General features: G+C 35.8%; 1 protein-coding gene across 2 annotated transcripts; it reads right to left on the bottom strand.

Annotated features, from left to right (window-relative positions):
• Window positions 1-191: 191 nt before the first annotated feature.
• pip5k1ca (phosphatidylinositol-4-phosphate 5-kinase, type I, gamma a) lies at window positions 192-25,689 on the bottom strand. Of its 2 annotated transcripts, XM_079891168.1 has the most exons (18): window positions 25,361-25,689; window positions 17,563-17,594; window positions 17,363-17,449; window positions 15,515-15,645; window positions 15,321-15,438; window positions 15,061-15,213; window positions 11,623-11,922; window positions 11,338-11,543; window positions 10,180-10,263; window positions 10,009-10,057; window positions 9,279-9,363; window positions 8,417-8,578; window positions 8,188-8,329; window positions 8,069-8,098; window positions 7,142-7,246; window positions 6,154-6,310; window positions 1,833-1,922; window positions 192-1,699 (listed from the first exon to the last, which is right to left on the bottom strand). In XM_079891168.1, exons 1-18 carry the CDS (start codon window positions 25,470-25,472, stop codon window positions 1,697-1,699), a joined length of 2,046 nt encoding a protein of 681 aa, XP_079747294.1. In that variant the 5' UTR covers window positions 25,473-25,689; the 3' UTR covers window positions 192-1,696. The 2 variants fall into 2 exon arrangements, with proteins under 2 accessions (XP_079747294.1, XP_079747295.1); XM_079891169.1 differs by lacking the exon at window positions 1,833-1,922 and having other exon boundaries at window positions 743-1,699.
• Between the last annotated feature and the right edge of the window lie 1,901 nt (window positions 25,690-27,590).

Here is a 27,590-nt window from a genome sequence, read left to right as displayed (position 1 = left end):
ACTTGCTCTGACGATACTTGCATTTATTGAAAGAAGTGTTTAAAAATGAATGAAAAATTGTTTAAAACCTGACATGGCGCTAAGCCCTTTTCCACATTAACAACCGTTTTTATAATACTTAGGAAATTCTGAATGGTACAAGAAACGACTACGGTAATTAAAATATAAAAATCAACAAGAAACCTGTGAATCAAGAGTTGTATTTATTTTAAGGGTTTTAACAAATGTACATACACGGGTCCATTGGTTGTGGTAGTTTTTTTTTTTGTTTTTTTGTAGGATAAATGTCTATGCTTTACATCGATGTAAGTAGACTCATGTTTTGTCATGCTCTTGATAGAGGGGGGGGGCACAGCGTTTTGACCACACACACACAAACACAGCTCAACTGTTGGAAGAGTAAGCGATTGATACAGTTGTATGTCTGAGAACGTATAGACTTTACAATCTGAACTGTAAAGTTTATACATATGATGCAAAGAAAGCCTAGACTTAACACAAGAAAATGGCGCATGTCCTCAACACTGGAAGAATGGGTGGGTTTTGTGTGAACCTAGGCTTGGACATCTTTTGTAAAATAAAATACAAAATAAAAGTTCAAATAACATTTAAAATATATTTTATATGTATTTAAAGATCTATATACAAATTCTCTAAGACAGAAAAAAAGACTGAATCAGTGAATCTATTATAACTACAATAGGATTGAGGTTGGCAAAAGAAATTAAGGCAACCAAAATTTGTGTGTGCTACACTTTACAAATATATTGCTGCAGTAGTCCTTTTATTTTAGATACAACAGCAATCACAACTGGCCACATTATAAGAATCAGTGTCACACACTTCCATTGTAAAATAATACACTCGCTTACTCAAAACCACAAACACGCTCAATGCATAGGCACACACAAATTCTATACACGTGAATTTACAATTTCAAACTTTTTAACTGAAATAGTGAAATGATTGTGATATGGTAACAATTTGTTTTACATATTTGGCCTCCCACACAATAATTTGGTCCCATCTTCCGGCTTAACCCATCTTAATAGCCCCGATGACGTACTGGATTTTGGGGGTGGGGAAATATGAATTAAAATTAGTATTAAAAGACTGCAACAGAAATGGAACATAATATGAACTGTCATTTGGGATCATTTGCAAGAATGCAGATTAATTAGAAATAAAACAAACGAATTTGTATTTTTTTTCAACGGTTAAGTAACAAAGCTACTGATAACCAACGTGCATTAACAACCAGAGTAGCATAAATAAAGCATAAATGTCTTTCTTTTTTAAATTAAGGTCACATAACCTACAGCCCAAAAGAATAAATAAAATAAAAATAAAAAAATCATAAAAAAATAGCATACAGCCAACTCTTAGGAGGAGTCTTGCATCCCAGAGCTCAAATCGGAGAACACGTTCACAGTATGTAAATTAGACGATGAACGAAAAACAAAACAATGGAACAAAATAAAATAATTAAACAAATATATTAATTTTCCCTCATAAATACATCTGGACATTGGTATTGCTACTCGCTTGGTGTTGTTTGTGAAGTGGGTGATAGAACGATGAAAATGAAGCTCGAGTTGCGAAAATTCCGACAGTAGCATCCGACCAGTAGAGCTTCCGGACGTGACGAGTCTGAGGAGTCCAAACCTTGAAGCTGCTCCTCTCTCCTGAGGTCTGATTACTGTTGGGACACATTAATAGCGTTTGAATACTGTGGCTTAAGTGTAAATTAAAGAATGTGCAAGGACTAATCGTCAACTGTCGACATCAAGAATTACAAACCCAGGTCGACCCACGACACGCTGCGCACTTACTGTTTCACTCTCCTCTTCGTCCTCTGGAAGGGTCTTTGACCCTGTGCTGAAGTGCAGAGGAGAATACACCCAGCTTTTGTCTTCTGGAGGCTGCTGGTTCACAACCAAGACAGCAGAGGGAGCCAGAAGGGGTGGAGACACACAGAGGCAGCCAGTAGAAATATGCAGAGAGGAAGACAGACATGAAACAAGAGTGGCAGAGAGGAATATTAGAAATGCAGTGGGTAGAGATAGATACGGAACCCCGCACATAACATGCGGTGAAAAAAAAAAGTGTCGTTTTAAGTAAATCGTGGCCATGTTGAAATAATAAATTCCCTTGATTTAGCTAAATCAAAACAAGGGAATGAATTAGTTCAATGTGGCCACGATTTACTAACACGAGGGAACAAATTAGTAAATCGTGGCCATGATCAACTAAAGCGATAGAACGAATACTTAGTTTGTTGAAACGAATTCTTATTTTGTGGTCAAGATATATATATATAAATATACATACAAGTAAAAGATTTGTTATTAACGTTAATAAGGTTGGAAAACTAATATACATTTTTTTATATATGATGCAAATTTATGGGTGAAAATGCTAACTAGTTTGTACCCTCATATTAAAGGGATAGTTCACCCCAAAATGAAAATTCTGTCAGTAATTACTCACCCTCATGTTGTTCCAACCCCGTAAGACTTTCGTTCATCTTCGAAACACAAATGAAGATATTTTTGATTAAATCTGAGAGCTGGCTCACTCCTTCATAGGCTTCTAGGTGACCGAAACTTGCCAGCCCAGAAAGTTAGTAAAGACAATGTTTAAAATAGTCCGAGTGACTACAGTGGCTTAACCTTAAGTTTATCAAGCGACGAGAATACTTTTTGTGCGCAAATTTTTTTTTCCACTATTCATTTTCTTATGTGTGGGCCTCTGAGTGAGTTCACGCGTAGTGTAACAGCGCAGCGCTTCTGGGTTGTAGGTCAGAACGTAGGCTCACTATTGGCCGACGATGGTCATGTGTTGAATCGATGATTCTTGTCGCTTGATAAACTTATGGTTGAGCCACTGTAGTCACTTGGACTATTTTAAACATTGTCTTTTCTAACTTTCTGGGCCGGCAAGTTTCGTTCCCATAGAAGCCTATGGAGGAGTGAGCCAGCTCTCAGATTTCATCAAAAATATCTTCATTTGTGTTCCGAAGATGAACGAAAGTCTTACGGGTTTGGAACAACATGAGGGTGAGTAATTACTATTTTTGGGTGAAAAGTAAACCTTTAAGTAAATCTTGTGCACAGTCAAATTCGTTCCCTTGTTTTACTAAATCGTGACCACGTTGTAATAATTCGTTCCCTTTTTTAAATAAAAATGTAATAAAACCAAAACAAGGGGAACGTATTAGTTCAACGTGGCCACGATTTGCTAAAACGAGGGAACTAATTAATAAGTAATGGGAACCAACTATTTTTTTTAAATATCTTGTGTCTATAATTTACTATATATTTGGCTATAATACAATTGTGGCTATAATTTAACCTAAACGAGTGAACGAATAAGTACATCACGACTTACTAAAACGAGAGAACAAATTATTAAGTTAGTGGCCATGATTTAACTTAAACGAGTGAACAAATTAGTAAATTGTGGGAACAAAATCTAAATTTGTGGCCACGATATATATATTTTTACAAGTTTATCGATATGTATATTTTTGTAGCCACTGCGGAAAGATGAAAATCTAGACTTAATGAATTAACAAAAGCTGTAATCTGGAGAGTCAAAGAAGAGAGAAACTTTGATTGAGAAGGAAGTGATGAGAATCACAAGCTGTAATAGACTTCGTAAAGACAACACTAATCAAATTACGAAACGCGACACATTTTACTTTAGTACTATATAACGCAAGTATTTTCAAACAGAATAATTAATGGGAAATACTGTAGGGCAGGACTTCATTTCAGGATTTGATTGAATTACGATAAACTAACATTGATATTATTGGCTACTATTATTTCCCCCCGCCCACATGGCTTTCATTACATCAGCAAACAAGAAAAGTCATTTCAGTTGTAGAGAAGGTTGTATTTTGATCAAAGACTACACTGTAAAAAATTAAAATTTTTAGTCTGTCTACTTCAAAATTTCATGTTCAATTCTGTTACTTGATGTTTCTTTGTTCACACAATTCATTTTGCACAATAAAATGTTTTACACCAATGTATAAAACATTCTTTAAATCTTTTTAAACAGTTCTATTAAATCCTGCACAATAAGACCAGGTACATTGATTAAAAACAGGCACGAAGCTTGTTAATATCACGCTAGCAGCTAGTAAACTAATAAAAGAAGGGGAAAATAATGGAAAATTGTACTAAAAATACTATGTAAACATTTTTACAACGTTGGAACAACGTACTGAAATCTTTGAGACTGACTTGACGTATGTAGTTGTATAAATTGAGCCGTTGCAATTGTTTACCTCAAAACGATTTTAAAGTTATTATAGTGAGTTAATTTGCATATAAAAGTCTTAAAGGTACAGTAACAAAAACAGCCTGTTTAATTCTAATAATCAAAGCGTGGGAAAAAAGATAAAATAGTCTAAAAACTATGAACATTAAAAGCTATCTTGACTTGAGCCAATTAATTCTAAAACTACCTCTAAAACTAGTTTCCTCTAAAACTTACATTGTGCCTTTTTCTGTGTGTGATGGGCCGACAAACACAGACGCTGCCATCAGAGAACTTACAAGAGGCAGAGAAAGAGAGATGGACAGAGACAGCAGACACATAAAGAAAGATGGCAGAATGGTAATGAAAATGCCAAGGAGATGGAGTGCAGTTTAGCAGTCGATAAATGAAAAAATTGACAGCTCCATTAATAAGAGAAAAGAACGACAGAGCAGCTGGTGCAGGGTGTTAATGGATGAATAATTCAAGAGATGGCGCTTGCGTGTCTCTAGGCCTCTTTTCAGCATTCAACTGAGTTTAGGAGGCACCCGAAGGGCCTTGATGTGTCTAACAAATGCCATTTCTCAGAAACATCCATGTGGATTCACTGGCATGTCCGTTTGTTTTGTAGTTCATGGGCCAGAATGTGTGTATTGTATGAGTGTTCTTCAAAGTTACCACACATATAATGACATAAACAAATGGACTCAAACTTCATTTAAATGGGTCTTATACAGTCATACAGAAAGTGAAGATAAAAATAAAGAGCCAAAGGAGCTCCTAACACCTCCGGACACACATACCCACCCACCCACGTGCCAACAGAGACCCTCTGTGAGATTCTGTCTTCTGTCCCGTATTGGAGACGTTTCCTTTAGTCACCATTAATTCAACAATGGTCACATTAGCACTGTTTACTACTTGGGAGAATCTCACAAAGTCTATCAAGAACACGTCACAGTCATGTTTAACCCCAAAATGAATATATTTTTACTCTAAGTAAATATTAGAAAGATTTTTTTTTTTGGTATTATTATGGCATTATTTCCATGACAATTAAATTCTCATTTAAAAAACATACCTCATTCTCATTCTCAATATCATAATGCATGTAGATCTGTAGGTCTGAACACATGATTTTTCTTAAAAAAAAAAATATATATATATAAATAAAAAAAATACATACAATAGTATCATAATTTATACATACATACTATTAAAATTATGCATTCTTGTTTTTTTTTGCGTGACATTTAATAGTATTGTTAAAATCAGGGGGAAAATGTTCTTAATTGTCATAAAAATAATGTTCATTTTTCTTTATGGAACATAAAGTTTTGTATTTTTTCTTTTAAAAATGAAATATAACACAGGTAATCATCATAATATTTTTCTTGTATTCGAGTAAAAATATATAAACATCCTTCAATCAATCAAAAATAAAAAAATAAAAATAATAATAATAAAACTTTTCGTCGTAGAATATATTATGAATTTTAAAGTTACAGCATTGGTAATTTATTTCTTATTTTTAACTATGAACCTCACTAAATATTGTTAGATTTATGCTTGATATTAGATTTAAGAAAAATATTTGACAATGCGTTACAAAAAAAAAACGTTTTAATTCAAGATTTATTCTCATATAGTCTTAATGCAATAGCTGGTTTGCTTTTTAAGTAAATTTATCACGTTTTAAGGATGTTTAGATACTTTTATTTGTACGCAAGACAAAAACATTTTTTTTTTGCAGTGCGGACAAATCTGATTATGTTTTTTATGCTTTGACATTAGGTCATCAGGTGGTTCTAGCTCTGCTCTGATGCATTTTTTTTCTATATAAAAACAATACATATTTTTAGTTCAGATGAGTGAAGGGCTTACGAAATAAATGTCTGTAATTGGCACATCATCATCCTCGTCCACAGAGGCACGGCTCGTACAGCCTGAGGCCAGACTGGCGCTGTCAGATTCTACGACTATCCTGGGGCTCGCTGGGACGGAGGAGGACGAGGCTTCTGGAAACGTCTCTGGAGCTTCACTACATGTGGAAAAGTTAAAAAAAAATTAAAATTATACAGTGTTATTCAAGTATCATTTATATACTATTATATTATTTATTAATATACTGAATTGGCTTTTTAAAAATATTTTTAGTTTTCATTTTAATTTTAATAATTGTGTCATGTGCTTTTGGCATTTTATTAAGTTTTTGTTGTTAAAAATATTTCTATATAGCTTTAATTTATTTTTATTTCAGTTTTAGTTAACTTATTTATTTGTTAGTTATCATAGCAAAACATTTATATATTTTTAAGTTTAAGTTTTTCATCTAATATTTGGATTTTATTTCAATTCAGCCTTATTTCAATTACTGAACATCATTTTTACAAGTTTTAATTAATGCAAATCTGTATGGAAGAGTGCAGCGTGAACTTTCTTCAAAATTTCTTCAAAGGCATATTGATTTGCAATGATAGATAAAACATTAATATATATATTATGTGCCTGGCAACCACAAAAACGTTTGGGTACTTAGTGTGATTAAGCGCTTTCTGTTTGGTTATGTTCCTCTGTGGCAGTTTCCATGGTGTAGTTTTGCCATCACTATGAGGAGCTTCAGCAGGTGAGCTCAGATGAATGAAGCACGTCTAATTCCTCATTCCCATGATACCCTTGAACTCACATCCACACTGCTCTTGGATTCATCGACACAGTGCATTTGCATTTAAATCATCGCCCTTAATTCCAATACACTTCATTAAGATCTTTTTTTTTTTTTCAACGTGTTCAACAATATCTAGTGTTCAAAAGTAAATATATAATAAGTGCTCATGACTGTGGAGGTAGTTTCTCAGTTTTTAGTGCGTACCTGTTCTCCGGCGATACCTGGGGAGCCACGAGGGTGAGCTCGCTGTCGTATCGCCCCTCCACTTCCACCTCCACTGTGATGGTCTGCTGGTCCTCATCCTGCATTCTACAACAACACCAGCAGAGGGCTCAGCCAAACCACATCACTAAGAGCAAATCCTTCCATTAAGAAGAAGATCAAGCCCAAGAGGGCAATAAACATTGTAAAGTGTTATGCAACATAAACTCTCTCTTTTTGGAATAATTTTGGTCTGTTCATCGCACAAAACGATCTTATATAGTAGAAGCGGACGAATGTTATTCTACACAGAACTGTGAGAGATCTGAAAGTGGCACGGGTTGATCTTTGGTTGACCAACGTGGAAATCGAATATTCAAGCCATTTATACATTTTCTATCCCTGAACATAAAAATATAAAAATCAAGCCGAATTCTAATTTTTGAAAGTTTTTTGAAAAAACAAAAACCAAATAAATAAATAAAAACAGACCCAAGATAAATACAAAGCAAGAAAACAAAACAAACAAAACAGGACAAACAAAACAGAACAAAACAAAACAAAACAAAACAAAACAAAACAGAACAGAACAAAACAAAACAAAACAAAACAGAACAAAACAAAACAAAACAGAACAAAACAAAACAAAACAAAACAAAACAGAACAAAACAAAACAAAACAGAACAGAACAAAACAAAACAAAACAAAACAAAACAAAACATGACAAACAAAACAGAACAAAACAAAACAAAACAAAACAGAACAAAACAAAACAAAACAGAACAAAACAAAACAAAACAAAACAGAACAAAACAAAACAAAACAAAACAAAACAAAACACGTCTTTGTTCAATTCTAATAAGTAGTATTTTTGATTATATTTTTTCATGAACTACACCATATTGCAGACCAGTCTCCGTTTTACTTACGTTTCTTCGTGACTGGACTGGGTGTGTCTCCTGTACGGAAGAGAACAGAGAGTTTATTGTACCCGCTACGGCCGTGGCGCTGGAACATTACAGAGCGACAGACAGGGTCTCACTCTTACCTGTAGCGCGGTTGTTCGGAGGTGTCCGAGGGGGAGCGTTCTGGGATGGACAGAGAGGTGGTGGAGGAGAGCGTGGTGGCGATGGAGGCTGTGGTGGCCTCCTCGAACGAGGGAGGGGTGCAGGGAAGCACATCCGTCCGACCTGAAACCAGGCAGAGTTTAAACATGTGACTGTAACCATTAAGTCCTCCTAGTTGAGAATGAAGAATGTTTTTCGTATATTGTTTACCATCATCATCCAGTGTGGGGAAGCTACGGGCTCCTCTCAAGTCGTAGATGTTTTCGTCTCTCACGAAGGGCAGCTGGCTGGCCGACCAGGCCGCTCCGGGGCCGCCGTATTTGCCCGCGGCTAGACCCCCACGACCCCTTTTTGACGGAGAGGATTTTAACGCTGAAAGAAACAGGTTTACAAATGCACTTAAATATTAAAAATAGTTTCAATATCTTTGATTATCATAATGAAAGTAGGTGAAGCTTCATTCGCAGGGTTACAGTTAGGATTTTACAAAAAACTGTTAACACTGTGACTTTCATTATTATCTAAAAATAAAAATCTTGTACATTATATTGATAATAAATATCTTGGTTTTCTTTACATTTAATTTAGCACATACATTTTAGATGTAAATTTTAAAGTACCATTAAGGAATGCAACATATATCAGTACCTTTATATTTCAAAAATATATTGTATTGGTACAAAATATTTAATTTTGCATGATAATTTCCTCTTTTTTTACATTTAGATTACCTTTGCAGTCATTTTAAGTTAATCTTTTAAAAACACAAATTATTTAAATAAAATAATAACATGATTATATGTAATCTAAAGGAAATAAATATCCTTTTTCATACTACACACTACAAAGCTGTAATTTGTAGTAGTGTTTTATTTTTCCTTTATATAGCCCAATTGTGGTAGACTTAGCGGTCATTTATTGGCTGAAAGTCATTAAAATAAATATTTATCGTCTTGTCGGTATCGGTCAGAATTTTCAAATTGGTCCTAAAAAATCCTATTACTTTATCATTAATTCTTCATGCAGAACATGAAATGAATCTATGTGATTCAATAATATAAATTCAACTCACATGAGGTCTTTCTGAATACAGTAGTGCTCATGAACCTGAAGAACCTGTCCGCATAGAAAGATGGTCTGTGAACAGACACTGTGTCCTGAAGAGTGAAAGAGACAGCAAATGGAAAATTACAGTTAAATACTGTGCGATACTAATAATTTTCATGCAGGCTTTAAGTCAAACTTAAGGTTTCCAGTGAAACATCCATTATTCATGGAGACACCAGTCAACACTTAGAGCTGACATGATCAAGATATACCAGCTCTGGGTCTATAAATATCTTAATTAGCATGCAAATTAATCTTGAGCCATTCACAGTACGGCGTAGACTGATGCGTCACAGGCAGGGTTGGAGAAATCTCCTTTATTAACAGCTGAGCTGAGGAGAAAATGAGTGTGTGCGTGTGTGTGTGTGGTATGTGCATGTGCGTCTCATATCCAGCAATAGCCCAATTGGCACATCCTCTAAAAAAATGGTCCCAAATTAGTGCACATTTTACAAGCATTTCCTCCAAAACCCCGTAATTCTCACTAAACTCCATTTGTGCTAACGTACCGCAGCTGACCCCGCTTTATTAACATGAAAATGTAGGAAGTAGGACGAATTATAGTGAAGGTCAAAGACCACAGAGTCTCAAAACACAGCTGGATGTTAACTTGGCCAAAGCTTTTCATCCAGAGTGATTGCATGGAACAATGGTGTTGATATATAACAGCCATTGAAATTCAAGGAAATTCTCACCCCATCGTGGACTAGAGCCTTCCACGTATGCTCCAATTTCTTTATTAACCTAAACAGAAAAAGAAAAAAAAGTCACTCCATGGTGCTTTTAAATCATACTGGATATGATGAATCATACGCCTCATGATGTAAATCATAAGTGACATGAGTCGGAGAGGTTGACGCAAGCACCTGTAAGACTGCAAGATGTCGATTATTCCGATGTACAGTAACAGCCGCTCTCCTCTTCCATTGACTGCAGGAATGCCGCCCATCCTGGCAGGGAAAAAAACATGAGGAAATTAATGAATATGAACATTTTTATGGCCTAAAGCACTCAAAAGTCTAAACCTGACTAAACACTGAAATGAAACGCTTAAATCTTAAACTGCATTCAGAAGAAAAATGGCTAAAAAGACAAAAATACAAAATAAATAAATAAATAAATTAATTAATTAATAAGATAAAAACACAAAACACAAAACAAAATGTCTGTTCACTTCTAAAAAATATATTTTTTTGTGTGGAACGAAATGTGTAGTGACCGCCCCTTTAGTCAACATGAATAAGTTTATTGCAATCCATTTACTTCCATAATGTGACACATTTCCAAATGAAACAGGATATCTAACAGACAGGACTAGATTTTAGCCAGGAAATGGAGGCAAACATTTTTTTTTATTCATCATTTTTTTTATGAAGGAAAAAACAACAATAAATTTTAATTTATTTTGGCAAAATAAAAAATAGAAAACAAGTAGTTATACTTCTGGGAACAAAAAAGGAAAAAATGGCTGATTAATAAAAAATAAATACAAATAAAATACAAAAAATAAATAGGTTGTAAACAAAACACAAATAAACAAAAGACAAAACAAATACAAAAACATCTAGACAAAACAAAAGACAAAAAGCAACCAGACAAAACAAAAAACACAAAACAAAAACAATGTCTTTATTCGTTTTTAAAAAGTTGAATTGTTTGGTTAGTTAACATAAATTTGTTGTTTACAATCCATTACCTTCCATAATAAATGCAATTCCAGATGAAACATGATATCTGACAGGACAGGACTTGATTTTATCCAGAAATGTTTGTTTTTTTTAAACTGTAAAATGAATCTTTAAAAAGATTTTATAAAGCAAAAAAATAGTATCAAAATAGTATAGAATTCAATGTATTGATTATAGGCAATAACATGAAAATCATTACCAGGCTAATGGTATCAGCTAGAATTTTGTCATTGCGTCCCTTTCACTTATACATTTTTAATGCATCTGAAAATGTGTCAATTACTTTTTAAATATCCTTAATATGTGTCAAAACATGGACTGATTTGGGCCACTCACGTGTCGTCAGTGTCAATCTCCTCTCCACAGGCCGACGCTCCCTGTATGGACTCCATGGCAGTGGAGTAGAGCGCCTTCTGTGCCAGCGGCCTCTTTTCATCACTGTTGCCCTGAGATCCCTCCATCTGCTGCTCTTTCTCCGCCTGATCGATGTTGTGAACTCCCAGCAGCAAACTGTAATCCATAATCTTAAAGCTTTCCAAGACCTAAACATCAAAAACACATCAATTTACCTCCCATTCACACATCCTTTCTCTAGACACCAGCACACTGTACAAAACTTACCAAACAGTCCCTCTGTAACGTCTTGACCAGGGCGCTGTGCGTGTCTGTATCAAGCAGGAGACCGTCTTGAACGTCCTGCATGAAATCGAGGTCTTTGAAAGTGGGCTTCGCCTTTTCCCGCTCTTTCTTCGAGGCCCGTCGCTTGTAGGTGGATCCCTTCAGGTCGTATTTGAGGTGCATGCGCACCACCCTGGGCAAAACGTTGTTCATCACCACCATTCGAATGTTCTTGCCGCCCGATTGTACGCAGTACAACCCGAAGAACTTGGGCAATAAGGTGCGAGGATTCTGATTCAAGTTCTGAAGGAAACAAACATTTGAAAAATCAAATGCCCAGTCGGAGTGAACGAATATTCAAATGCAAGTCGTCCATGCAGTGCTACACATCTGTGGGAAAACGTTTGTAATTAGTATTTGTTGGTTACATGCATTGTGTAATTCATTTATTTAATCTTGAAAGGAATAGTTACAATTCTGCCATCATTTATTGACCCGATACTAAAATGTTGTGCGCCAAAATGCGTTGCGCCATGTTCGACGAACTTGGAAATTCAAATTGTCTGCTTTTTCCTTACACAAAAAGAGTACTTTTATTTAGCTATTTTGTCATTTTTTAACCTTAAAGGGATATTTCACCGCTGGAAATATGAATGTGTATTTAAATTGGGTCATTTATGTAGTAGAAATGTGAAATTATTTTAGAAGTTGGTGCCTTCTAGACTGAGAAAAGCCAGAAAATGTATTTTTGGCTCATGTGGATGAAAGACAACAACTCCCAGAATGCACTTGCTTCGCTGCCCTACGAGGCCACTCCCAAGCCACGCCTACCGGTTACAGAGGGCAGTATCGGAAGAAACGATACAACTAGGCTACTAGTCGACTCGACACTGAAAAGACGCCGTTTTATCGTGAGATCCCCCTATGGGCGGGTTGAAAACATGCGGAACGAGCTCCTCCTACTGGCTGTAGTCTCTCGCCTCTGGCCAAAAAAGCCTCCGATGACGCAAAATGACGAGTTTTTTTTCCAGGCACACAATACAGAAATCTCTCGTCTCAGAGGGACATGATGGAGGGAAGCACGGTCATTTCGGTTTCTACTGATACAAAGCTTAATGCTAATCGGTGAATTATCCCTTTAATGGCAACCAGGTTCACTGTCACCATATGGACAACTGCAGCGTGAATATTCTTCAAAACCTCTTCTTTTGTGTTCCACGGAAGAACAGATAAGAATCTCATCTTTTCAGCCTTTTCCTCACACAAAAAGAAGTACTTGAATGATACTTTTATATAGCTTTTTTTGTCATGTTTTTAGCCTTGATGGAGTCACCGTATTCACAGTCAACGTATGGAAAAGAGCAGCTTCTTTTGTGTTCCACGGAAGAAAGAAAGTCACACTGATTTAGACCGGCATGATGAATAAATGATAGCAGAATTTTAGTTTTTTGATACCATTCCTTAAAATTATGTCAATATTCCAACACACATCAGTTTTTATATCACATGCAAATCCAACTTTTGCTAATGACCACTTCTAAATGTTAATACTAGTTCAATAACAGCATTCATGCATTATCTTGAAGTAATCATTATTTGTTTTCCCACATTTCAGATTCAAAACACACCATTTCAACCCCCAAAAAACGCTTCCTCAAGTCAATGGCATTCAGTTTGCCAGCTAATGTTCCAGAGCATTGTAAAACCACCTGATTCCAATTAGATTGGACTTTATATCCTCTTAAAAAGCACCACACAAAGGCAAAGCAATAAAGCAGATACCCAACCTAGAGGAGCTTTGTGGAACAACCATCACCAAGGTGACATGTCCTACAAGATATGATCAAAGAGGAGAAACAGAAAGTGGAAAAGAGCTAAACAGTGTTAAAGACAGGTTTCTGTAGGCGAACTGGCCAAGGTCAGCATTGTTGCTGAACAACAACTGATCCGTCACTATTCATGGGCTCATTAGCTCCAGCTGAATGGATGGAACAAGCCAAGCCAGTCACTGGTCAGACTCTGCTGACACTGAGAACCCATTTAGGCATCATCTACTGAAAGAAAAACCCATGTTCTCTTGGAAACCAAACTCTTTTGTACTTATAGTGTTTATTGCATTGGTCCAATGGAGACAGAAAGCTGGAACAAGCACGGTTTCAATGCTAATTGTGTCATTTATTTTATTATTCAGGAAAATAGCAGACAAATCGCCTCAGGGGAGAAATTAGTTCGAAATAGCTTGTTGGGTATTCAGCAGTGTTGTTGTTTAACCAGGTGGTTGATTTGTGGCAGCATGTGTTAATAAGCTGGAAAGCATGTTTCTCGAAAAGTACTGAATAACAGCATAAACTGTGTATTTTAGCCTAGCTTATTGTAGCTGAAAAACTAGATCTCCATGATTCATACACCTATATATCGCACAGGCTGATAATATATACTGTATATATATATATATATATATATATATATATATATATATATATATATATATATATATACAGAATTTTTCTCCATATATATATATATATATATATATATATATATATATATATATATGTATATTGAATATAATGTAAAGTCATTTTATAAAGGCTACATCTTATTTTCTATCATTATATTGTATCATATAATGTACTGTATCATAATTATGATATGGTACCGATATATTGTTTCTCATAAAGTAACAACATGCCAAAAAATAACATCATAACCTCTGTATTTACTGTGTGTCAGTTCTAAAATGTCTTACAAATTTAGTAAAATAATTACTTCACTAATTTTATATAGGATATATCTTGTTTGCTATCATTAAACTATTTTATCATGCAGTATTTATTGCCCTGCTCTATAGATATCGGCATAGGACATTGAAAATACACATTAGCTGACCATTAGTTTCAAATAAAGATACACACTATAAAAATTCTGGCTGGTAATAATTTTTGTTCTGGCCAGCTGATAATTTATTGTCAGAATTAACTAAATATAAAACTCTAAACACTTTATCACACTAAAGCTTTGCCCGATGATTTTAAATAAATTCTAATATCGGTTAATAACCGATATCCTACCGATATATAGTTTCTTAAAAAGTAACAACATAAACTGTGCATTTACTGTAAAATTATTGTAGCTGAAAAACATAAAAAGTAGAAGGCTGCATTAGTGATACACCAATAAATATTTGCCAGGCAGATAATCGGTTAATATTTGGACATAAATATTAGTTCACCACTGTGCCAGTTCCAAAAATAAATTAAATATTGTGTAAAATAAGTATTTGACTAATTTTATGTGGGCTACATATAATTTGCTGTCAATAACTGTATTAAATAATGCAGTATTAATGTATTGTATAATATATACACCCTGTTCTCAAGATATCGGGATTGGACATTAAAAACCCAATTTAAATGCATCAGTCAAAGTACAGCAACTCACCATGTAATATCCAGGAAGAAGCTTCTGCAAAAACTCCGCCTCCTTGTGCATAACTGTCTTGATGATGAACTCATCGTCCTTGGTGACATAGAAGACTGAACCACTGGCTCCCGGATTGGACAGCTCAATCAGTGGTTCGTTACAGAGCGAATACTAAAGGCCAACACAAATATAGATAAATTCAGGTTGAGCGATTCTTCAGTGGTCCCGAATAAATGCAAGCATTTAGTATTAAAAAGCCTTTAGCTTAGATTTCTCACCAAATAGTCATCTGGCCGTATCCCGAAGAGCTCTCTGAAGTAACGGAAGGCCACGGGAGCGTAGGTTTTGAAGCGGAAGTCTGGGAAATGATGGGCTGGTGTCAGGTTGCTCCCTTCACTGGAAGAACAAGGAGAAGAACATTTATTGCATGTGAAATTTTACATCCACCCTCAACCTCAGACGGATAGCTCACCTGGGGAAGAAGATGCTCTCCACCACATAGAAATCCTGCATCAGGACATCCCGCTCAGGCTTGGAACTCAAGTTGCCAACCGTGTAGCCAATCCCAAGCTGAATGGCCCCCTTGAGTGCTGAAGATGTGGTCTGAAAAAAGAAGAAAAAAAAAAACCCAGATATAAATGACTTGAGATGCATTTTCTTCAATATTAACCCAGAGATTGATCTTTTAATCTACGTTTTTTGTTCTGATACCGTCTAGTACCACATTTCTGCAGAACGAGCTTTTAAGCAATATTACAATTCTGGTCGATACAGATAAACCGATAATTAGTTTGTATATTATTATTATAATTATAATTATTTATATACAATCATTTTTATGTATTAAATGGTCAATTGTAAATAAATAAAAAAAGCACTATTTTGTCTAAAAAAATAAAAACAAATAAAACGTTAACCTAAAATCAACTGGTTTAAATGTTAAAGTGAATTTAGGCATTACAAAATTTAAATATGCAGTATGAAAAGGGAATATTTATTTTTGCTAAAGATTACGGGGCCTATTTTAACGATCTGAAACGCAAGTATCAAGCGCGAAACTTTTCGCAAGTAACTTTGTGGGCGGGTCTTGGGCGCTGTTGCTATTATACCGGCGGGATAAATGACTCTTGCGCCCGACGCAAATCTAAAATGGGTTGGTCTGAAGTAGCTTCATTATTCATAGGTGTGGTTTGGGCGTAACGTGAAATAAACCAATCAGAGCGTCATCTCATATTCCCTTTAAAAGCAGGTGCGCTTGTTCCATGGCGGATTGCTATTATAACAGCGGATTTGCCAGGCGCACGCCAGGAGCGGTTCACAGCCGAGGAGACCGACGTTCTTGTCAGGGCCATAAAACACAGAGAAGTGACATTGGGGATGGGAGAAACCCATCCAAATTAGCTTTCGTTAAACAGGAGTATAATAATTTGGGTAAATGTGTAAGCTAGATTTTTCACATCTTCATGGACACAACAATGATTTCCCTCGTGTGGTAATATTTTTCCTTGTAATAATGTATGGTTTTCTAAAAATGAGAACTGCTGCGTCTGTGTGTAGATAAGATAAGCAAAGTGTATGCGCGTTATGGCCAAGCGTGCGCCCTTAAAATAGCATATGAATAACATGTGCAACGCGCCACTTACTTTAGACTAGTTTTTTCCTGGTCAGTGGCAGAATTGTTTTCTAAACCTGCAAAATAGCACCAGGAAACGTTTGCGCCGGAACACGCCTCCTCTTTTCGCAGCGCAAGTTCATTCCCTTGATTACCGACGTGCGTCAGTGGAGGGAAAAGTCCGCTGTGCGCGGGTGCAAAATAGGAATGATACATGCGTCGGTGTACAAAGTCAATTGTGGTGGGTGCAAGATAGGGCCCTACATGTCACTGTGTCATTAAATTATTAGTGTTTTTATATAGATGATGGCAAAGGTTATCTAAATGTAACGAGAGAAAATAAGCATGTACAATTAAATATACAACATCAACCGATATAAAACTTTGGAAAAAAAAAGTAAACAATCTGAATGGAATCAATAAATGAGCATGTACAATTAAAAATACTATTTTGACCAATATAAAACATTAAAAAAAAAATTGAAAAATTAATATATATATATATATATATATATATATATATATATATATTTTTTTTTTTTTTTTTTTAATATATATAAAAAATGTAACGTTTAAAAAATAATAATAATAATTGGCTGGTATGGTACCAATATATTGTGCCTCCCTATAAGTTACTAAAATAATCTAAATGGAACCAGTATCGAATCTAGAAAAAGTTGTTGATTTGATTGATTTGGAGCAATGCACCTTCTTATATGTGGTTTCTCCTGAAGCATCCACTCCTCTGTGACCGATCTTCTTCCCATGAGCCGGCTGGCCTGACGATGAAGGCATCTGGTGTAAAAAGAACAAAAAATATGTGATACCACCAACCTGCAATCCCTAAATGAACAGGTTTCATTGCAGTCTAATAGTAAATATTCGTGATATGAGGTAAAGGAATGTACCTCTGTGATGAAAGCCTTTTTCGATATCGTGTCTAGGAAAGAAAAAGAACAGTGATTAACCGGGTATTGACGACACTCTCTCAATTAAAGGATTACATTTCATTGTTTGCAAAATGAAAATTCAGACAGTCGTGATTTAAAACCAGATTTGTGTGCCTGTGATTATTTGAGACATATTCATCAGAACTTATAACCAGACTTGAAGGGTCAACGGGTCAGACATCATCAGCCGGCTTCATTATTCAGCCTCCATTTATATTCCATCGCTGCCCCTCGAGCATCAGCAGCAGCTGTCAGCGGCGACTGGGATGTTTGTTGACAAAGATGATTTGATGAAAACACACCATGTGAAGATGACGGCTGGATTCCTTGAGCCGTGCTTCTCACCCCGCGGTCGTCCCAGACGCATCTGCACACGCTCCCATTCAGTTCCTCGGTTTCCATGGCATCCCAATCAAGGTCAACAAGCTTTCTCAGAGTTTGTATATGCATGTGGCATCAACAGACACATGCTGCTCTAAATAGGGCATTGGCCGCTAGACAGAGCAGCTCATAGCCATGCAGTGAGAAAGCAACAGCAAAACCAAGATGACGGGCATGCTGGAAAATCCAGCTAAAAACAGCTTTGAGGAAAAATCAACCCAAAAATGTTAATTCTGTCCCCATTTACTCAGCCTCATGTCGTTCCAAACCTGTATGAGTTTCTTTTGTTTATAGAACAGAAAAGGAGAAATTTTGAGAAATTTACTGGTTACTCTATTCAATGGCTTTAGTCTGGAAGTTTTAAACTTCAGAAAGGTCATAAAAACATAATATCAGGGCTGCACGACTTGGGGAATAAATCTACAGTAATTGCAATTATTCTGTGACTTAAAAAAGTTTGCTGTGCTTGTTTGAAGTGCTGTTGTAGAAAATGAAGTTATATAAATGGCAATAAAACAAAACAAAAAAAACATAATTATTATTACTAAATAAAAATATAATAATTACTAAAAAACAAATTACTATTGTAATATTCTACTGTAAAATAATTTATAATAATACATTACTTTTATCTTCCCTTGCAACTGTAAAATTACAATACTAAAATGTATGGTTATTTTCAAACATTAAGCCATCAAACTTTTATTTTGACAAAAAAAAGTATTTTATTTTTGTCAGATCTTTAATGAATCATTAGAAATGGTTCACAAAATCGGAACAATTCGTTCACAAATCAGAATTAATTAGTTCTTGACTTTCGGCCCAGTTAAAATGATTATTAGCTAGAAAGGAAAATCTAAACATATGCTCTAAATACGTTAGCTTGTGATTGTTAACAAGTTCGAAATTCAATTAATCATTTGAAACCACTCAGAATGGATCTGAATCAGTTCTTGACATATTGACTCATTGATACAGTTGCAACGATTACCAGCAAACTTGGAAGATTGTAAGAAAATAATCATTTTTTGGTGAACTAAGTATACTTTTAAGCTGGTAACTGTTTTGAAACATCATGGCAGGTTTCCATCTGGTCAACCATCTGGTGCAGATGGCTAGGCTGGAAGACTAGCTAACATGACATAACCAACTGGAAGCTGGTTTGTTGCTAAATTCATTACAAGATGGATTTTCCACCTGCAAGCTTCCCGTTTTAGCTGAATTCGTTGTTGTAAAGTTGGAAGCTCAAAGTTAGTAAAAACATAAAGGCTGCAATGTCCCATTTCACCTCTGAAATAGCACATCCACACCAACAAACCTCATGACCAAAAGTTCCTGTTATTTCTGGATCCAGCTGTCAATGTGGGCTCCTGAAACTGTTATGGACTGTTTGGGCAACATTATGGTTCTCCATAAAAGAGCTTTTTCCTAGACCTTGTTCGCTGATGTTAGGTTTGGCCTCAGTTCAAGCTGGAGTGCAAACATGCTGTAGGATTTCTGCTATACTCCACTAGCCAGGGTCGACCGCACATCTAATAAAGACCAGCAAAAATGTGCTTTTTATTTATAGGTAAAGAAGAAAAGACAGAAAATGACTGAGATTTAAACTGCCTACTTGAGACAGTGTCTGAGCATATGTGCTAACCGCTAAGCTACATATTTGACACACAAAATGTATAAACTGTTAAAAGTGGTTACAAACATCAAGGTTCAGAAACTGATTTTGTGGAAGGGAAATTTAGTTAAACAGAGTTTAGGGGAATATTATTTTTTAGCTAAAGCACTACAAACATTACCTTAAACTAGCCTAAAGTTAGCCTAGCCTTGAGTTAGCCTAGCATTGAGTTACTCAAGACTACACTTTTATATATTCTTGAAATGTTCAGACACTTCTATGTCAAGCCATAATGAACTTAAAAAACGTTTAAAACACGGGTAAGAGCTCAAAACATCTCCAGTGCTAATGAATTAGCATAACACCTCCTGAAATTCCATATGCTTTGGGTAGGTGTGATCACAGCCAGCTCAAAATGGACTTGAAATGAAGAACTTGACGACAGAATCTTCGAGGTGTCACCTGACACCTCAAGCTAACATTAATTAAATGAGACTAAATTTACCAAAGACTTAGCATGTATATGCTACTCTGGGTGAATGATATCACATGGTATGATGGCAAAAATCGAAATACATGAAGTAAAACCATGACAAGACATATGAACAACTGTTCATAATCTGGTAAAACAGAACTGTATAAAGCAAACCAAAGGAAACAAGAGATTATAAACCTACCAGTAAGGCCACAAAACCATTTTCTTTGTTCACTTCTGATCTGAGAGATGAAAACAAAACCAAGTTCCTCTTGGAAATTTCATTTAAGTAACACGCCATTCAACAGATGCTTTTATTCAAAGTTCATCAGACTTAAGCCCAAAGTATACTTCATTTTTATGCCTACGGATGAGGCAGAACAACAACAAACTACTGGAGATGCAACAACAATAGACACACTTACCAATGGATACACTTGTGTGAGGGGGTTAAATAAATACAAAGATTTTTTTTTCTAATAACTTATGGAAAAACAAAATAGTTTAAACACTGGACAAGGATGAAACTTTCTAGTGCGCATGTGTTCACGCACTCTATTAAATGGTGTTTGCTTTTTTACAATTTTAGCCTACGACGATAAAACAGGTGAAAAGTATCTCAAATACATATTGAAGAAGGCACATAAGCTATATGTAGGGACCAGAAAATCTAAAAGATTTTGGGCCAGAAAGAAACCACCAAGCAACCAAACAGAATATCATACACTCTTAAAAAATAAAGGTCCTTTATTGGCAGTGCTGGGATGATTACTAGCAAATTGATCAAATTGAAAATATTTTAAAATAAAACAATCCAAATAAAACTCTTAAAAAAGGGAAAAAAAAAGAAAAGATTCCTCTCAATTTTCCATGTAATTATAGCCGCCTAACTAGTGACCGTTCTTGTGTGTTCAACTCCACAAAACTTGAAGACTTTCTATATATAAACAATAGGCTTTTTAGAAAGTAAAACATTTTAAAGATAAAATTAGGAAGAATTTTAAAAATGAGAGAATCAGTGAATGTAATCAATAAAAAAGTAACTGTAGAGTGATTAAAAGTATTTTGAACATGTAATATAATCGAATTATTACAACTATTATATTTTAGGAATCTGATTACGTAATCCAGATTACATGTAATCAGATATTACCCAGCTCTGCTTTATGGATGACATGGATAACCCAACATTTCCATTCTACAAAAAGTTCTTTATAGTGCAAAAAGATTTTTAAATGTTCTTCACAATACGAAAAAAAAAAATTTGTTCTATTAAGAACTGACTGAAAGTTACTCTGAGGAACCAAAAATGGTTCTTCTATCTCATCATCACAGCAAAAAAACCCTTTTGAAACCCTTATTTTTAAGAGTGCACCACGCAACAATACACTACACTTTAGCAACTATTTGACAACGTTCTGGGAACCATTTACAATAGCTGTTCCGGTAACTCTTCATAAACGATGGTTGGTTACACTTACAATGCATTAAACACAAATATGTCAATGGGGGACTCTGCGTCCTCTAGTAAAAGACACTCTACTCCCTCTGAGGTTCCGATGGGATTGAGTGTCTTCCAGTGCCCTGGCCTATAAAAAGCTCCATCCTCTTCGGGACATAAGCGAGGGGGGCAAGGAATACAGAGAGACACCATTATGCAATTCTTGCTTGTTTTCCATTTCCCACCGGAGCTTGAAAACTCCCAGCAGTCTGAGCTCTTAGAATAACACGTGTTGAGGAAATAGATGGAGTGTGCAGACAGACCTTCCCTGTTTTGCAAAGCGATATCAGCGAGCAAAACACTATTACAGCTTTGAGTATCGCCTAGGGTTTGATTATATATGCATCTCATGGGATGTTATGTGTATAGACCGAGAAAGCCATGTCTGCATTTCACAGATGCTTTAATTGTGTACATTTACCACCACCACCACATGATGATACTGAAGTGGTGCTTGAGACGGTCCGTTTGGCGGTAATGAAATTCTTTTATAATTAATCTACAATATAGATCTTTTCCTATCTCAGTCTTCATCCGTTCAATTCTGTTTTTAATGAGCCGAGCGAGACGGACTCTGAACAGAACAGCAATGTATTTATCATTCAGACGGGTCGAATCAGGAGCAATCATTGTATTACTACGTGTAAAGACTAATATTATTGCTCATAGTTAAAGCTTTGATCTTTATAAAAGATACCGTTTACTGCACTTTGTTATTCTTCTAATTATTGACCTACTACAGTTAACTCTTTCCCCGCCATTAACGGACATTTCCGGCTTTCCGTGTTTTCACTTTTGTACTGTAGGGGGCGCTATGACACACCTTCTGAAAGAGTACTGAATCTCCTGATCAAAGCACAGGCGTAGAAGAAACAGAAACAAGCGATATCATATGTAATCATATGCATATGTAAAATAACGCAATCACCAACATTAAACAGCATATACATCTAAAATGCCTAATGTTACTGAATGAAATGCGAACCAGGACGAGGTATAGGACTGTAAAGCTTTGGGGTGTAGATGAACTCGATCTACTCCATCTGTGTTTTGATCATCGTTCCGAATCCGATCCAGACATAGTCTTTGACAAAAACGTGATTTTCTCAGCTTTTTGCTCAAAATGTTGCTTTTTTTATGAAACTTACACACATTCAAGTGTCGATAAAAAAGAAATGCATGACGCTAGAATAATAAAACAGGAGCATATGTAACAGAACATTCATAGTTCACTTCCACATTGATAAATAAGGTTGATTAATTCAACTTTTCTGTAACTTACAATTTTCGAGGCAATAAACCAACAAATATTATAAACAAATAAATCACACATTTCTTCACACTGAAGGAAAAACCAGAGATATCCATGAATTTATACAAACTTTGCGATACTGCATAAAAAAAACTGGATGGAAACACTAAGATGCAAATAAATACGCAACAAAATTCCAAAATTTGCATAAAAAACGATCTCGGAAGACATGAATAAAGTACGTCAGAAACAAATTTACTTGCAATACAGCAGAGCAAAAATAGCTTATTCGAAAATTGCTTTGCGATGTTCCAATTTTTTCGCAGAAATTAAATTTGCAACTTGCAAAAAAAAAGTATGCGGCTACCATCCTGGTGTTGTGGCGGTGAGTTTTGCACAGGCGAACAATAACAATATATTGTTATCATATTGGCTATCGGCCGATAATAGTTTTTTCTTAATTTATCGTATCCATCAAAATTGGATATTCAGCTGTGCATTATTTCGCCTATTTGGACATTTAGATCACATTTGCCATCATCTAACATTCAGAAAACACAAAAAACACTAATAATTTTAAGCACAAATGTAAACATTTAATTCCATTGTGGTGAGATTTAGCAACCTTTTTGGACATAAACACTGCTAACGAACTCAATTAGACTCACTAAAATTGAATCTAATTTTAGAGTGTGTCAATGTCACTTCAGGTGAGAAAATGACTCACAGGCCATGTCATGTGATTGCATGCTCAACAGTCAGCATGTTTTCCCGGGGAGAAAACCAATGAAAACAGGAGGATGCCGAGGCAGGAGACGCCAGGGGAGTTCAGGGAGTGTTTGGATGCACTTTTAGCAATTAAAGAGAAGATGATGGGACTACAAGAGAGTATGTGACATTTACTACGAGCCAGATACGTTGACATTTATGTCTTTGAACAACGGTAACCACAATGCAGTTTGCAAAGCTTCAACACAGATGCAAAAGAACAAACCTTGTCAACAATGAGTTGGATAAAGGTCAATATTAAGTATACTGCTGAACATAGGCTCTTTTTGGAGTGGATCACATTTTGTGCTCTTCAATAAGATGACTTGTGTGCGTTTACAAGAACTATCTTAAACTGATTATGTTTAACAACACAAGAAAATAATGGTATAGTTTTGTTTTTTGTGTATATCTGTTTACATATTCATGTTAAAAGCAGAGGAAAAACTGATCATTTAAAACGTAGCTTTCTTTCCTTTTACTGTAAAAAAAGTTGCTGCCTTAAATTTTTAAGTACAATCAACTTGGATGTTTAAGTCATTTCAACTTAAATTACATTAAACTGACTTAAAAAGTGAGTTGAATCTTGCATAACTTATAAAAAAGTAGATAATTGCTTAAATTATTTTGATGAGTTAAAGTTGTCATAACTTATTGATCATATATATATTTTTTACAGTGTTCTGGATTTACAGAATGAGGCGATTTTTGATGGTTATCTGCGTAGTGTGCATGTTAACACACTCATTGACACCTCACACACAGATACGTGACTTATTAACAGCAGAAAAACGCAAATGGGGAACCGAGAAGAAAATAGCACATTCTCTTAGAAACAAGAGTGTATTTGATAAATAAAGTAACTCTGTTATGAAAGTGAAAAAAATGAAATTATCAGATTGAACCAAGTTTTTTTGTGTGTGTATTTGTTAATATACCATGGCATACAGTGGGGTACAAAATCAAATTTAAATTTGAAAAAAATATAAATATAGCCTATATATATAAACAAAAAGTTTAAGACATACATTAAGAAATATTTAAGACTGCACTATTTCTAGGTCACTAAGATTTGTATTGTACAAAATACCAAATTATTTTCCATAGACGACATATATATCTTTTTTATATATGGAAAATAATTTGGTATTTTGTACAATACAAATAAATAACAAAAATGATAAATTGAAGTGAAAAAAAAGGCTAAATAACAATTTACCATCATTACACCAAGGTGACACCACACTCAAATAAATTAAGGAAGATTAATAAATCATTCTGAAAACAAAACATTGCTATAAAATGCCATCTAGTCTACAAAATACATCTTATGCATTCAAATTTGCATATGCATATGCACATTTTATGGCATTTATTAAGCCTTTACCCCATTTCTCACCTGAAACCCCCATCATCCCATCTGTCATCTACCTAGTGTCCCTGCTATGCTGATGGCTAGCGAGCTGATTCTGGTTTTAACCCGTCATATCAAACCATCCACCTGACAACAACATGCCCATAAAACTATATAGCCTATTATAATCGCACAGTACACTCTCTCTCTATGGCTGCATGAGAATCCCAACAATCTGATGCAGGAATGATATATCACATGCATCAGTGTCCCTTCTCCATGCATGAATGCTAGTCTTGCTAGCTCTATCCAAGTGTATCCCAGCCACCTATGAATCAATCAGATGAGATTGCATGAACCGAAGTCTTTTTAAACCCCTCTATCGAATCAAACCCCGAGTGGCTAGTTACCCGCATCCCCGTCGTCTGTCGTCCCCGCGTCATCGGATGATGCTGCCCCGGATAACGGACTCCCATCCCCGGCCTCACACAGGCTGGCCGCCCCTTCAGCCTCCACTTCCATTCAAAATCCCGGGATGAATACTCTGAGCGAGAGCGCTGGCAACCGATGATAGCGAATATTTCAATCTATACACAGCTTTCTGCGGCCTTTATATTTATATATGGATCTGAATAACTGACAAAAAAATAATGTGAGAGATTGAGGACTGTTCCTGCGCGTCGTGGTCCTCCAGACCTCTCCTCTGAGCTGTCAAGCACAGGATTGGGATGTTCGACTCGCGAACGAATCGTTCGTTTGAAGAGACTGAATGGTTCAATTGAACCGATTTGGAAAGCCACGAACAAATAATTTTGGGCTGGTTTCGCTGTTTGTCTGTCAGCCTATGGTAACTTGGTACTGAAAATAAAGGAATTCTGAAAGAAATTACGATTACTGATTATTAGAGTTTTACAGCAGAACTTTCTGTAACTAATGTGGTATTTTGACGAAAACTATTATATTTTGCCAGACTATAGCCAAAATATTAGTGATAAACAGTGGAGAACACGATTATTTGAAACATTGTTGTTTGTTTGAACTGGTTCATTGACGCGAATCGAATGAATCGATTCGTACAAATGAATCTCACTTCCCTACAGGAGCTGCTGGGTGTTTAGATGAGGCTGCTGCTGCTCTCTGTTGGTGAATCACTATAATATTCCAACAGCGTTGTTTTCACTGTTATGGTTGTAGCCTACCTACAAAATATGAATTAGTGTTCAGTGAATTCTCCATTTGCTTTAAATGAAGCAGTCAGCATATATAATTCAAATGTTATTGTAAATGTAATTCTCTTAAATGTTCTTATATTAGAGAATTATTGTCTTGCAGAGGTGGACAAAGTACACGACTTCCTTACTGGAGAATTGAGTGAAAGTACAGTTACTACTGGTCAAATATTACTCTGTTACAAGTAAAAGTACAGAAGTACTCATTTTTAAAAGAACTTAAGTATCAAAAGTATGTCTATGCATTGTTTTATTTTTGTTGTATGTAATACAGTACCATATGCCTCTGAATCTATGCGATATACCCTCATATCAATATAAAATTTATTTCTAGAACACAGTGGGATTGAATGTGAGATTGAATAAGTGCACTCAATAACGTCCACAATGGTTTCGGACACCCTAAAAATAGTGCCCTATTTAAAGTTTTTGGCTTTTAGTATGAATATGTTAGCCTTACTGTTACCTATAAGCTAGTGTGCTCCAAAACAATGACAAAATTCGCATTTAGAAGACCAAACCCAATGTTGAAAATTAAAATCAGGTTGAATGATGTCAGAATCCAACGTCAGATTGACGTTAATCTCCAACATTGGACAGGTTGGATTGGGGTTGAAAATGAAAATTGGGTTGACTACAGAAACCAACATTAGTCGGGTTCTGACATCAACCCGACTTTCATTTCCAACCAAAATCCAACGTCTGTCCGACTTTGGATGGTGACGTCAATCCGATGTCATGTTCTGACATCAATCTGACGTCGAGTTCTGACGTCAAACCTACCTCGGGTTCTGACGTCAACCCAACTTTCCTTTCCAACCAAAATCCAACATCTGTCCGACTTTGGATGTTGACGTCAATCTGAGATCGTGTTCTGACGTCAACCCAACTTTCCTTTCCAACCAAAATCCAACATCTGTCCGACTTTGGATGTTGACGTCAATCTGAGATCGTGTTCTGACGTCAACCCAACTTTCCTTTCCAACCAAAATCCGACGTCTGTCCGACTTTGGATGGTGACGTCAATCCGATGTCATGTTCTGAAATCAATCTGACGTCGAGTTCTGATATCAAACCTACCTCGGGTTCTGACGTCAACCCAACTTTCCTTTCCAACCAAAATCCAACGTCTGTCCGACTTTGGATGGTGACGTCAATCTGACGTCGGGTTCTGATATCAACCCGACTTTCATTTCCAACCAAAATCCGACGTCTGTCCGATTTTGGATGGTGACGTCAATCCGATGTCATGTTCTGACATCAATCTGACGTCGGGTTCTGACGTCAAACCTACCTCGGGTCCTGACGTCAACCCAACTTTCCTTTCCAACCAAAATCCAACGTCTGTCCGGCTTTGGATGTTGACGTCAATTTGACTTTCATTTCCAACCAAAATCATCCCCAGACTGAC

Source organism: Squalius cephalus, assembly GCF_949319135.1.
Source record: "Squalius cephalus genome assembly, chromosome: 13".
Lineage (NCBI taxonomy): Eukaryota > Metazoa > Chordata > Actinopteri > Cypriniformes > Leuciscidae > Squalius > Squalius cephalus.
This window is presented reverse-complemented; position numbering and strand designations above follow the sequence as displayed.

What these genes read in the sequence shown, in the direction of transcription:
- pip5k1ca (XM_079891168.1), bottom strand. Translation starts at nt 25,472, where the DNA reads ATGGAAGTGGAGGCTGAAGGGGCGGCCAGCCTGTGTGAGGCCGGGGAT. An exon ending in GAGAGCATCTTCTTCCCCAG is followed by an intron (nt 15,439 to 15,514) that starts GTGAGCTATCCG and finishes TTGTTCTTCCAG; the next exon opens with TGAAGGGAGCAACCTGACAC. An exon ending in CAATTACAGACATTTATTTC is followed by an intron (nt 1,923 to 6,153) that starts GTAAGCCCTTCA and finishes GTGAACCAGCAG; the next exon opens with CCTCCAGAAGACAAAAGCTG.